General features: G+C 34.9%; 1 protein-coding gene across 1 annotated transcript; it reads left to right on the forward strand.

Moving 5' to 3' along the window:
• Window positions 1–1538: 1538 nt before the first annotated feature.
• On the forward strand, window positions 1539–12896 carry LOC131973737 (patatin-like phospholipase domain-containing protein 2). Its single transcript, XM_059335797.1, has 9 exons — window positions 1539–1820; window positions 5191–5423; window positions 6539–6604; window positions 7951–8160; window positions 8270–8330; window positions 9196–9378; window positions 10510–10651; window positions 11352–11428; window positions 11797–12896. Exons 1-9 carry the CDS (start codon window positions 1565–1567, stop codon window positions 12042–12044), a joined length of 1476 nt encoding a protein of 491 aa, XP_059191780.1. The 5' UTR covers window positions 1539–1564; the 3' UTR covers window positions 12045–12896.
• Window positions 12897–14812: the final 1916 nt, after the last annotated feature.

Raw genomic sequence — 14812 nt, forward strand, 5'->3', positions numbered from 1 at the left:
TTCAGACAGAAAGCAAATCATAGTTAATCACAGAGGTTAAACCAGGTACATTTACATTACATTACATTTATTTATTTTATTTTTTAATTGTATGATATTTATCAATTTCTACTGATAAAACCAGTATTAAGTTCAGATCAGTATATATATACGTATATTCTTTCTGTTTTTTACATTTTTATCTTTCAGTCTTTTAATCTGTGTGCACTTTGTGCTTGAGCTTCAATTAATAAATAATATAATAATAAATTATATTTTGAAGTTATTCATATATTATAATAATTTTATATTTATTATAATAATTCAATATTGCTAAATTAGTATTAATTTTAGTAATTCTTCTTATATATCATTATCAATTTCTACTGATATACTCATTATGTTTTTATTTTTTATTTATTATTTCAGTCTATTAATCTGGATAACACTTTCTGCTTGAGCTAGAAAAAGTGTTGTATCAATACAATACAGTAAACTATTATAATGATATTGTATTATTATTTTCATGCTATTCTCAGTTGATCTGTTATTCCATAAAAAAATAAAATAAATAAAGGTTATTAAAAATAATAATCAATTGATTGACAAATGGCTGGAAACTTAAATACGTTTTCTTTATACATTTAATTGCTTCATATATATATTTACAGACCTGTGCTTCTGTTCCTGTCTGTGTGATGTGCACTAAAATAAGGAAACTGTTGAATTTAATGTTTCATGAAACAGTTCAGAAAGTGAATAAAACTCTCTCTCTCTCTCTCCTCTCTCTCTCTCTCTCTCTCTCTCTCTCTCTCTCCCTCTCTCTCTCTCTCCCCTCTCTCTCCTCTCTCTCCTTCTCTCTCCCCTCTCTCCCTCTCTCTCTCTCCCTCCCTCCCTCTCCTCTCTCCCTCTCTCTCTCTCTCTCTCTCTCTCTCTTCTCCCTCTCTCTCTCCACTCTCCTCTCTCTCTCCAGCTCTCTCTCTCTCTCTCGCTCGTTCATCTCCCTCTCTCTCTCTCTCCCCTCTCTCTCTCTCTCTCCTCTCCCCCTCTCTCTCCTCCCTCTCTCTCTCCTCTCTCTCTCCTCTCTCTCTCTCCTCTCTCCTCTCCCTCTCTCTCTCGCTCTCCTCTCTCTCTCTCCTCTCCTCCTCTCTCTCTCCTCCCTCTCTCGCTCTCCTCTCTCTCTCTCTCCCTCCCCCCCTCTCCTCTCGCTCTCCTCTCTCTCTCTCTCTCCCTCCCCCCTCTCCTCTCTCTCTCTCTCTCTCTCTCTCCCTCCCTCTCTCTCTCTCTCTCTCTCTCTCTCTCTCTCTCTCTCTCCCTCTCTCTCTCTCTCTCTCTCTCTCTCTCTATCCCTCCCGTTATGTAAACATAGTTTATGGAAACAGGATCACGTGTCTTCAGCTGGTCTTGTTTTCTATTTCTAAGCGTGTGAGGTCACAGTGAGTTGTGCAACATTGCCCAAGTTGCCCAGTGGGTAGGTAGGCAGTAGATAGTGGATAGTAGATCGTAGATAGTAGATAGTAGATAGTAGATAGCAGATCCCAGTAGTAGTGGAGATAACACCATGTTTACATCTCGGTGAATCCAGATGCACCAGCTGAACCCTGAAGCGGACTGGGAGTTCACAGGTGTGATGGGAGATGACAGCTCGGGGAAGATGTTTGACTGGGACCAGGACTGGAACATCTCGTTCGCGGGCTGCGGGTTCAGGAGTATCTACTACCTGGGAGCGGTGAGCTGTATCCTGGACCGGGTCCCGCAGCTACTGCACGGAGCCTCCAAGATCTGCGGAGCGTCTTCAGGCTGCCTGGTGGCTGCAGCGCTGACTGTCGGGATCCCGCTCGGTGAGTCCAGGGTCCGTCATCTGTACTGGGTCCGTCATACAGGGTCCGTCATCTGTACAGGGTCCGTCATACAGGGTCCGTCATCTGTACAGGGTCCGTCATACAGGGTCCGTCATCTGTACAGGGTTTATGAGCTGATCTGCTGGTTGATAGTTGCTGTTTGTCTCAGGATAACAACAACTATTTGTAAATCTGAAGTTTTGCTGTCCAGGAGCTGGAGTACCCTGACCCAGATACAAACTTTTTTTTTTAAAATGTAACATCAAATCTGAATAACTAGAGCTCTCAAGGAGCCAGTTGTTTTTTTTTTTTTTTAAAAAAAACAACTTTAATCTGGATCAGATTAATCCATATTTGTAAAACCAGAATCAACTAGTAGTGTTTCAATTTGGATTGGAGCCCCCTGATCAAGATGCAAACGTTTTAAATTTAAAATGAACACATTTGGATAACCAGAGCTTTAAATGCACTGTTATGAATTTACTGTGATTTTAACAGTAACTCATTGGCTACAATTAACAAGTAACTTACTGTAATTATTATTTACAATAGAACTACTGTATATTTACAGTACTGTTTTTATACTGTAAAATAAATAATAAAAGACTGATTTTAGTTTTATTTACAGTAATGGTTTGTTTACTGTAAGAATAAAAAAACAGTTAAACACTATTTTTTTAATGGTACTGTACATGGCAATATGGCACAGTAAACAATGCTGTTAATTTGATAATAATTTCATCTTTATTTTTTATAGAATTAACTAGTAATTGCAAGTAATTACTCTATACACTAAATATTAAAACATAACTGTTTTACAATCGATTTTCATACTGTGTTTTGTATGAAAAACTTTACTTGAAGTTAATTATTTAAACAGCATTTGTATAGGACTGATTCTGATCAAAATTATGATAAAAATGGAAAAATACAGTCTGCTTTACTATTCACCGTACTACACTATCTACTGTGTTTTTTCTACAGTAATGCTTTAACTACTGTGATTTAATTTATTGTAAATTATACAGCACTATTCTATGAAAAAATCAAACAAAGTGATGAACTGTGAATAATACAGTAAATAACTGTAGATTTCACAGCGATTATTTACAGTGTGGGCACTGACATTTTTCTATGATGCAATAATATCTGTATTATTATTATTATTATATTATTATTATGCACCATTCTCAGTGTCTGTATCTGTTCCAGCTGATTTAATCTATTTCTACTCTTTGTAACCATGCTGTCTTATACATATTTTTATTACATTTATTCTTTGTCATGTCTTTAGTCTGAACCTTGAGTCTGTAAAAAAAGCTTTGATTGACAGATTGAAAGAGCTCAAAGTGCTGTAGAATAAACAAACTGCAAGAGAATTAATAAATAAAATAAGGGACATAAAGAAAAGTGCAAATACTGATCAATAAAACCAAGCAATCAAATCAATTGCAAACAAAAGAGGCAACAAACATTAAGAACAGATCGGCTGAGAACTTAAGAATATGTGCAACATACCAATAAAACAAATGACGGTATAAGAACAATAAACATGTAAACGATAAGATAAAACAAACAAAGAATGACAGTTAGTTCAGGGAAATGCTGAATAAACGTTTTAAATACTTTTATAAAGGGTTATAAAAGGATAAAGAAATTATAATGTAGGTTGATCACACACCATTAAGAAAGTTTAAAAAAAACAAGTAAAAGGAACATAATATAATATGTTATAAAATAATACAAATAAAAGCTAAATCAAACAGAATAATCAGGTTGTGATTTTTCTTGTTTGTTTACTATCGTTTGTCTTCCGATCATTCAGGAGGTCAGTGATCTGTTATCTGTGATCCAGTTCATACTGCAGTAAACACTGTAGCAGGTTCACTGACACACACACACACACACACACACACACACACACACACACACACATGCACAGAGTTCATGCAGCACAACAGAGAGATCAAACTCCAGAGGTCAGATGAAGTCCAGAGCAGAGAGAACAGATGAGGAGAAAACACCTGTTACACACACACACACACACACACACACACACACACACACACACACACATACAGATAAGACTGGGGAAATTCAGTACAAATAAGTACACCCATAAAAGTCTAAAACAAAAGTATTTATAGAACTAGAAAATTCCTAAAGAGTGTGTTTGCCTCTTGACCGTGATTCTCACCCGTAAATTATTAGGTTACAATTTGAACTGTTTCCAAAATGGAGTCTTTTTTTATGTGCAACTGGCTTGGAAAGCACATTGAAGGTGCTAAATTAACTTTTATTCTGCCTCAAGGTGACATTTTTAGATGACAATTACCACAGGGCCACATATAGGAGCGTGCACTTAACCAGATATGATGAAACTGCAGCTTTAAATATGTTTACAGTGCAGTAACTTAACATATTTCATGCTGAAATGCATGTTTAACAGTATAAATAGGGATACAAAAGGTTTGAAGCAAATAAAAAATAACCTCTTACTGTGATTTCTTTTTTTAGTGCAAGAACAGCAGACCAACATTAATTACAAGAAGTAATTTTGTGCATTTTTACACAGCACTTTTAAGATTTCATGCTCAAATGCATGTAGTTGTACTGAGGGCCACTTCAAGTGAGGGTGCGGCCCGTATGCGGCCCCCGGGCCTCCAGTTGCCCATCCCTGATCTAGATTGATAAATAGCACAACAGGTAAGAGGAAAAATATGTATTTTTAATTGTCTTTAAATCCCTTCAAAGATTTCCTACATTACCCAGAATGCACTTTGCAGCCTGAAGAGGAGAAGCTCAGTGAGTCAGGGGTAAAAGTTTTGCTTCTTAAATGCATCGAAGAAATATATAAAAACAATATCAAATTTTAGTTTCATAAAAGGTTAAATGTGTTATTAATTCTGACTCTTTATATATATATATATATATAATATATATATATATATAAACGTGTGTGTGAAATGACAGTAGGTGGTTATTGTTGACGTTTTATTTTTTAAATGTATTATTACTATTTTTCTTTTTTTGTGTGTTGTTGTTTGTTTGTTCAATGTTGTCTTATTGTGACTACATGGGTGTATGTGTACTTATGTGTGTGTAAGTTAATATCAAGTTATGCATGTTAATAATGGTAATAATACGTTTACATACTACATTACTATGTGTTATACATACATACATTTTATTGTTGTTATATAACTGAAAATAGTAAATTAACATAGGGAAAAGGGGAGACGTTTTTATTTTGTGTTCAAATAAATTCTCAATCAATCAATCAATCAAAAAAAAAAACTCTTTCAAAATAAAAGCAGCTGTAATTAAACTCTTTCTCCAGAGATTAATCTCCCCTCCTGTTGCTCCTCAGACCAGGTCTGTGCTGATCTTCTGTCCGTGGCCCGAGCAGCCAGGAGCCACTCTCTGGGGGTCTTCCACCCGACCTTCAGCCTGCTGCAGACGGTGCAGGACTCGCTGCTGCAGAAGCTCCCGGCCGACGCCCACCTGAGGGCCTCGGGACGCCTCTGTGTGTCCCTCACCAGGATCTGTGACGGGGCCAACGTCCTGGTGGAGGAGTTCAGCAGCAGAGAGGAGCTCATACAGGTACACTCTACACCAGGGGCTCAAACTCACGGCCCGCGGGCCAATCCCGGCCCTCGTGACGATATTTTGTGGCCCCCACCTTGATATGAAAGTTCAATGTGAGTTTTATATGAATGGCACTTTACCGTGTTGTCTGTGGAAGGTCCCTTTAATTACTCTTTTTGGTAATTTTGTGTCTTTTTTTAATAATTTTGTGTCATTTTTTAATAATTTTGTTTCTCTTTGGTAATTCTGTGTCTTTTTTGGTAATTTTGTGTCTTTTTTGTCATTTTATGTATTTTTTAAGGAATTCAGGTTTTATTTGTCATTTTGTGTCTTTTTTGGTAATTTTGTGTCTTTTTTTATAATTTTGTGTCTTTTTTTAATAATTGTGTGTCTTTTTTGGTAATTTTGTGTCTTTTTTAGTAATTTTGTGTAATTTTTTGTAATTTTGTGTCTTTTTTAATAATTGTGTGTCTTTTTTAATAATTGTGTGTCTTTTTTAAATAATTTTGTGTCTTTTTTAGTAATTTTGTGTCTTTTTTGGTCATTTTGTGTCTTTTTTGGTCATTTTGTGTCGTTTTTAAGTAATTCAGGTTTTTTTTAGTAATTTTGTGTCTTTTTTTTTTGTAATTTTGTGTCTTTTTTTGGTCATTTTCATACTGCCTCTAGCGGCCCCCAGGTATTTGAGTTTGAGACCCCTGCTGTACACCTTTACTACTTGTTTTTAGTGAAATTTATGTATATCTGTCTTATTGTATCTATATTATTGGATTATTTTTTATTGATGCAGCGTTTTAATTTTGCAAAGACAGAGCTTATTTTAACTACTTAATATACTGTTATGAGGTTTAATTTAAAACAAAAATGTCTGATCACTTTAAATTAATCATGTTTTTATGTTAAATCTCGACCTGAAAAGTAACTAAAGCTGTCAGCTAAATGTAGTGGAGTATAAAGTGCAATATGTGCTTCAAAATGTAGTGAAGTAGAAGTATAAAGTTACATAAAATGGAAATACTCAAGTAAAAATTGTACTGAAGTACAGTACTTGAGTAAATGTACTTAGTTACTTTACAGTCCTGGATTTCTCAGGATCTGAGGGTCTGATTTTGAAGGTTTTTTCTCTCTTTCAGGTTCTGACCTGCAGCTGTTTTTTCCCTGTTTACTGCGGTTTCATCCCTCCTTCGTACCGCGGAGTGGTGAGTACATGAACTGGATGTTTCTGACATGAAGTTTGGACTTACACAGTCGAGTCAATTTATTACTCATACCAAGTCCTGTACAATATAACAGAGAAACACAGTGTTCACAACTTTAAGCTCCTGTTTAGCAGGCTTAAGAGTTCACCATAACTCCACAGAGGCTTTAAATATTATAAAATAAACATTAAATATCATCAACAATGTCACCATCACACAGGAGGACCCAAACAGAGCTGGTTTTTTGCACCCTGGCACCTTTTTTTACATTCAAAGTGCAAAAAAACAACAAAATAAATCCCAGTGTTTAACAATATACTTATAAATGTAAATTAATAAGTAAACAAAGTATAGACATGCTGTTTTGCTTTAGTAAAAGTAGCAGTAGAACATTGTAGAAAAAGTACATTTGACTTAAGTAAAAGTATTAGCATCAAATTATCTTAAAGTATTTCAAGTGAAAATACTCATAATGCTGCATATATAGATTATGAATATTGATGTAATCATGTGAAGAAGGTGTAAAAGTTGAGCTTATTTTAATCACTTTATACTGCTGGGTAGCTTATTCTATATAAATATATTATTATTTATTAGTATAAATAGTATAGTATAATAGTTTATTTTGCATCAATAATTAAAATCTGCAAAGTAGTTAGTTACTAAAGTTATCAGTCAACCTTGAAAAAAACCTAGATATAATTTTCTTTATAATAATTTAAAGGAAAGCAGCAAATCCTCACATTTTATCTGCTCATAATGAAATGTTTTTGCAATTTTTTTTGCAAAAATGACTGTGACTGCCAATCAACTAACTGACATGCAAAAATATTCATTTGTTAAGGAACTTGTAATTAAAGCTCTCAAATAATTGTAGTGAAGTAAAAATAACAAGATTTCTCACTTAAGTTTGTCACAAGCAATTTTAGCCGACATGATTCAGAAAAAAGAGCAGGGTTTTCCCGACCTTTTTGGATTATTTGCTTATTTATTTACTTTTGTGGAATACATGACTTTTTTATTTCCATTTACTGTAATTATTTCTAATTTTTTGTATTTTTTGTAATTATTTCTAATTATTTGCATTTTTTGCAATTATTTCTCTTATTTTAATTATTTCTCTTTTTTTGTAATTATTTCTCTTATTTTAATTATTTCTCTTTTTTGCAATTATTTCTAATTTTTTCATGTTTTGCATTTAAAAAAAAATTATTTATAATTTTTTGTATTTTTTGTAATTATTTAGATAGATAGATTAAAGTTTATTTCAGTCCAACACTACTACAGATGTCTCTTATAATAAAGACAGATGTGCTCCTCAGTGTGTGTGTCTGATGTCTGTGCAGCTCTACATGGACGGAGCTCTGAGCAACAACGTTCCTCTGTTCGAGCAGAGGAACACCATCACCGTGGCCCCGTTCTCCGGAGAGAGCGACATCTGCCCCAGCGAGGGAACCTTCAACGTTCTCGACGTGCACTACGGCAACATGAGCGTCCAGGTCAACACCGGCAACGTGCACCGCGTCTGCACCTCCTTCCTGCCGCCCAGCCTGGAGGTGGAGCAACTTCTCTTCTTCTCTTCTGGCACACTGAGAACATGCATGCATTCAGACCAGATGATGTGTGAGGAAACCTTCATGAGTTTATTCTGTTTGTTCCTGACAGAAGCTGGCTGAGATCTGCCACAATGGATACGTGGACGCTCTCCGTTTCCTCAGAGAGAGAGGTGAGCTCCTGTTTCACATCATGGAGTACCACTTAAAACATGCTGCACTGCAAAAAAAAACAGTGTCTAAAACCAGATAAAACAGTAAATCTGAGGGAAATGATCTTGCTGCATGGACAGATCATTTTGGACATGATGGACAAGATTTATTAAATTAAGATTATTAAATCTAGAAATAAGCATGTTGAACACATAAAATAAGAAATTAACTCTTAAAACATGATAGATTATAAATTAAATTATAACAATTATTTGTTTCCTACCAAGATTTTGTATCAGAAACAAATAATAGTCAGTGCACTCTTTTCGGGCCAGTTCATCGCTGCTGGCAGCTTTAATTTAGAGTTAATTTCTTATTTTAAGAACATTTTTTTTTCTGTTTTTCTGACAATTTTTTTTCCTGTTTTTCGTAGTAATTTTTCCTGTTTTTCAAAAAAAAAATCTGTTTTTCTGACTATTTTTTTCCCTGTTTTTCTGACTTTTTTTCTGTTTTTTATTAGATCTAGAAATAAGCATGTTGAACACTTAAAATAAGAAATTAACTCTTAAAACAAGATAAATTATGTAACACTACTAAATCTAAAGTTTTTTTTATCTTGGTAAGAACCAAATAATAATCAGGTCACTCTGCTCGGGCCAGTTCATCACTGCTGGCAGCTTTAATTTATCTGGTTTTAAGAGTTAATTTCTTATTTTAAGCGTTCAACATGCTTATTTCTAGATTTAATAATTTTAATTTAAGAAATCTTGTCAAGGTAAATTATCTGTCCATGCAGCAAGATCATTTCCCTCAGATTTACTGTTTTTATCTTGTTTTTAGACTAAACACCTTTTTTGCAGTGTAGTAATAAAGTGTCTCCTGTAGACCTGCTTGGAGCTCAGCGTCCTCCCTTCAGTTTAAAGGCTGAGACTGATGCTTGTTGTGAGCCGCTGGAAGAAATGACTGAAGCAGAAGAGTTGAAGAGGACAGTTGTGACCAGACTAACCTGTCATCAGGAAGATCAGTGGTGGCTCAGCCTGGAGGAGCTGCCAGCTGCCATCAACAGAGGTGAGGAGGAGGACAGGGAGGAGGTGTATGAGTGGAGGAAAGGGTTAATTAGGCTTCAGAAAAAGGTAAAATTTTGATCTTTCCTAAAAAAAGGGCTCAAACACTCAGAGGTAAGATACAAAAAATGGGGACTAGAAAAGAGAATAATGAGCTCTGAACCATCACGTACTCCTGTGAAACGTCTTAGTGAGGATCATCACTGGAGAATATGCATTTTAGGTGCTAAATTCAAATGAGAACAGTTTCTTCCCCTCAGCTGTCTCCCTCTTGAACACTACACAGAGGTGACCCACCTACTGTCCTGTATCTGCCCACATTAATGACTGTTTTTGACTATTTATGACTATTTATTACCATCCATTCATCTACCTGCACTGCTGCTTTACTGTACATATCTCTACTGTATATATTTCTATAACTGTATATATCCTATAGCATATTCAATTCATACCTGCACTATATTTATACTCTGTGTTCATATGTAAATACCTTGCACTTTACTACTCTGCACTTCTGGTTAGATGCTAAACTACATTTCGTTCTCCTAGTACTTGTACTCTGCTCAATGACAATAAAGTTGAATCTAATCTAATAAAATATACTAGGGCTGGGCAATATATAGACATAAAAATATATTGATATATTTTTAAATGGACTTGATTCACTGTTTTGATGAATTGCAACTCAAAATAAGTAACTTGAGACTTGACTTGGAAGTTACCCGCCGAATGAGAGCAGTGAAGTAGGGCAGTGGGTGGGACACACACACACACACACACACACACATACACACACACACACACACACACACACAGACTTACATGCACCAACATTTCACCTGTAGCCACACTGACTAACACGACAATTTGTTATTTATTGTCAACAAAAACCAGAGAAGCTGGGATTAAAACACACAGAGGGAGCGTGACGTCATTACATCATTACTCCACTTTATCTTTACAGTGTTAGAGTTCGTTTTTTTTCAGAGCAGATTACTACCTTAAACTACCTTAAACTACCTTAAACGATGGAGATGACGGGAGCACTGTGACTCCAGTAGATAGATTTACTAAAGACTATATATATATATATATATATATATGTGTGTGTGTGTGTGTGTGTGTGTTTCAGTGCTGTGTGAGGCGTGCCGGCAGCGTCCCAGCAGAGCCTCTCTCTGGTCTCAGGTCTCTGAGTTCCTCCCAGTCAAAGTGTTGATGTTCCTGCTGACTCTCGTCCTGCTGCCCGTCAGTCTGAGTCTCTCACTCATCACAAGGTAAAGACCACTCAGGATCCTGCAGACAGACGAGTTAATCACTTAAAGCAACGACAATTCATTATATTAACCCTGTGGAGTGTCCAAAAGCTCCAAATAATCCAGACTTGTTGCCTCCATCCAGACTAGAAAACAAAGCAGCGTGGAGCCCTACTGTAAATTTACCTCTAAAGTTCTGGCTGTAAACTCCATGAGGCCAGTTTCAGTTTGATGATGATATACCAAGTAAAACTGGAGACAAGCTCAAATAGATTTAGTAGAAAATGATAGAACTGGATGGAACCCTCTTATATGGTAGATTTGACACCTTTGTTCACATTTGCAACATTTAAAATTCTTTATTGAGCATGATAGTGTTTTGAAATTTAAAAAAAGATTCAAAATCACATTTTATGTTGGACTAAAGGACTAAAAAAGACACAAAATGACCAAAAAAAGACACAAAATGACTAAAAAAAGACACAATAAGACACAAAATGACCAAAAAAGGACACAAAATGACTAAAACGACACAAAATGATTAAAAAGACACAAAATGAGTAAAAAGACAAAAAAATGACCAAAAAAATGACACAAAAAGACATGAAAAGGATTCAAAAATGGACAAAATCGCCCAATAAGACTCCACAGAGTTAATCAATTAGTAGCATCACGTTGATTATTTACATTTGTATTCTAAATGTGTCTTTTATTTCTGCAGTGTGATATTATCGGTGCTGATGTCGGCTGCAGATCTCTGCAGGAAGACACGCAGCAGCAGAGACCAGGAGCCCAGCAGGTGGGTGCATTTGAAAATATAACTTTATTTAAACATTTACTTTATCAAATAGTTTTAATGTCAGTTATTGTTTCTGTAATTATTTAGAAATTCTTTACATGCACGTCTTTGCACAAAGAAACCTTTATATGAAGACACTCATTTCTATCTTTCTGCTCGAAAGAGCCCAACAGGTGTGTGCACTTGCAAATATAACTTTTTTTCATTTAAACCTTAAACCAAATAATATTAATCTCAGTTATTGGTTCGGTAATTATTAAGGAATTCCTCACATGCACGTCTTTGCCAAACTAACAAAAATTGCACAAATAAAACCTACAAAGACACTAATTTCTCTCTTTCTGCTCTCATCTTTTGGTATGATGTTGCAGCAGCAGCTCCTCTACCTCAGACCTCCAGTTTCAGACAGGAAGAGACAGAAACATTCAACCTTTGACCTCAACAATCACCACCAACCCCATCAAAGCTCCTCAGTGGGACAACAACGGGAACCTGGACGTGTTCTCCCTCTCATCTACCTCTACGGGTCCATCAGGCCTCCACACACTCGTTACTGCTGCACAGGGTAAGGCCTCTCTGAACCACCGGAGCAAACGGACACTAAACTATCCATAAACAGGCAGAAAATATTACTGTTTATAAATGGAATATAATATTTATCTCTTCCGTTAGATCGAGGTACTTATTAGTACTTCAGTGTAGAACAAATGTTTGTTTGGATTCGTTTGACTCGTATTTGTATCAACTTCACAACCTCAACCACCAGCTGACCTGGTGACCAAATATTCAACTTTTTTTTTTATCAATGATCATACTTTTAAAAAATAATTAACCCTGACTTTAACCCTCGAGGCCTCTTTAAAATTACCTTACACTTTACACCTTAAGGTCCCGAAATGGTCCCTCTCATTCATAAAAAAGTGATGCATAAATATATTTTTTTCACTTTCACCACATCAAACCTTTTAGCAGCTTCAGAGCTAACATAGATATAATTTTTTTTTCATTTTTTATGTTTTTAAAACCAGAGACTTCTGACGTTAGAGATCCTGTCCTCACGAAAACAACCACGATGTAAACAAGATTCAGCACGGTAAACATAAAAAAAACAACATAAAAATGTCTTATTCTCTTTGAGAAGCTTTTAAACAGAAAAAAGAAACATTTCAATGTTTAAATACCCAACATTCATTGTGAAAAAGGACAGTAAAGGTATGAAGAACTCTGTCGGGGTGAAAAGGCACAGATGTGTCTTGGATAGCACCGGGGCAACATGTTTTGTAAATTATGCAAGAGTTTTATGGCATTTTTTTTTTTAAGAAACTGAATAAATGTCAGTATTAGTCATATTAACAGTGATTTATGTTGTGTTTATACATGACAAATAAAGTCCAGCTGATTTAGATTTGTTTTGTCATAAGAAACCCTGATTTTTTCAAGGGCAAAAACACAAAATATGCAATTTTTTTTTTTTTTTTAAAGGTGCAAAGTGGAATATTTGGGGTGAGGTTATTACAGCCTTGACTAGGTCAATAATTGATAACTCCTTTATATCAATCCCAACACACCAAGAACATTTTTTATGGTGTTCAGTATTTCATTGCTATGCATTTTGCAAGCGAAGAGAACCATTGAACCTCTATGTGATTTATCTCTGCTGCCCCTGGTGGTTGGAGGGGGTCATCACACCTAAAACCTATTTTCCATGTATTTTGAAGGGAGATGCTTAGATTTATTAGGTATTTATGGGAAAAACATTTTATTATGTCAGGATAACAGTGTATCAAAATTATGTGTTTATAATGGGAGTCAATGGGACCAAAACGGGCCCTAAGGGTCAAAGTGTGAGTGTTATGTATATCTCCTATTCTATACACCTTGCAATAGACGAATTTGGGAATTAAAAAAATTATAATAAAAAACAAACCCTGGCCAAGTTTCATACAATTAGCCTTTAAACTGACCGATATATTGAGAATCAAAAACATAAAATTATCATTTTTATTATCATCATAAAATTGGCTGAATGTACACGTTTGGTCCCTAAGGAGCCTCGAGGGTTAATCAGAGATATCAGTATTTTAAACACAGTGCATAAAATCATTCCAAAGACTTAATTTGGTTTAAAAAATCTAAAGCAATGTTTGCATCAATTAATATCTGGTTTTCATCTGAACTGCATGAAAATAAATTCAGGGTTGTTTGTTGAATATAATATTTTGGCACCGCTGTGGTATTAAAGCTCAAGATTTTGTTGTTACATTTTTGTAGGATGATGCAAGTTAATCAGGATTTCATACAAACCTTTGTAAGGAATTCATTTTTATTCATATGAAGATTTTAATCTTTTTTACTTTATCTATCCCGTATGTCTCTCGCCAAATATTTCCAAGTTGTTTTATCTGTAAAACAGAAACAAGCACTTATATGTAAATGTTGCTGGAGAGTTTGAGACACTGAAATCTTCAACTGTTCTGCAGCTGATTTGATCTCTAAAGTCACTGAGGAGGATCAGAAGCAGAATATGAGCTTGAAGCCAGTTAAAGGTACTATGTGAAGCACTTTACATGCATTAATCACATTGTTTTGCCAATGTGTGGACAGATTACGATGCAACGTAAAAACTGACTGATTTCTATGTGAAAATTTGCAGGGAAACTTCTTAAGTATGTGACATTTCTGCATGCTCCAGAATGCCTCTCTACAGCCACACTTATGCATTTAAAAACAAAAATATATATCGTTTGTTACGGCAATTCTGAAACCCCAAAAAAGGAGTCTTGACCGCACTTTACACTGTAAAAAAACAACTTGTTTTTATGGTAAAAAAACGGCAGCTGTGGTTGCTAGAACTTTACCATAATAAATACAGTGCAATTTTTTAAAATATTACGGTAAAATTATATTAGCACTGTTGATTTCATGTTTAAGATTGCCATTTTTTATTCCATATTTTACCATAAAAAATAAAAAGTTTTTCCATCAAAAGAAACGCTGTTCTGCCATATAATTGACAAGAAAATACTTTATAAATGCTGCATAAATTAAAGATTTTACCATTAAATATTACAGCATATTTTTGTTAGAGATATGGTGTTTAGTACATTTAACAGTGAGAAAAAATATTTTTTACAAATAATAAATGCAAAAATGATGGCTTGTATATATATTACAGTATATTTTTTGCTACAAACACGGTGCCAGTGTATTTTACAGTGATGTTTTCTTAAAAAAACTGTAAAAAAATTTACTGTTTTGGCTGATGTATACATTTAGGGTGTTTCATTGTTAATGAAACTGAATTAACCCATTTATCATTTCACGTCTTTTTCTGTCATGGTTTAGCAGTTTTTCACCGTAAAATCTACAGACATTTTTTTTTT

The sequence above is a fragment of the Centropristis striata genome, chromosome 6 (assembly GCF_030273125.1).
Source record: "Centropristis striata isolate RG_2023a ecotype Rhode Island chromosome 6, C.striata_1.0, whole genome shotgun sequence".
In the NCBI taxonomy this organism is placed as follows: domain Eukaryota; kingdom Metazoa; phylum Chordata; class Actinopteri; order Perciformes; family Serranidae; genus Centropristis; species Centropristis striata.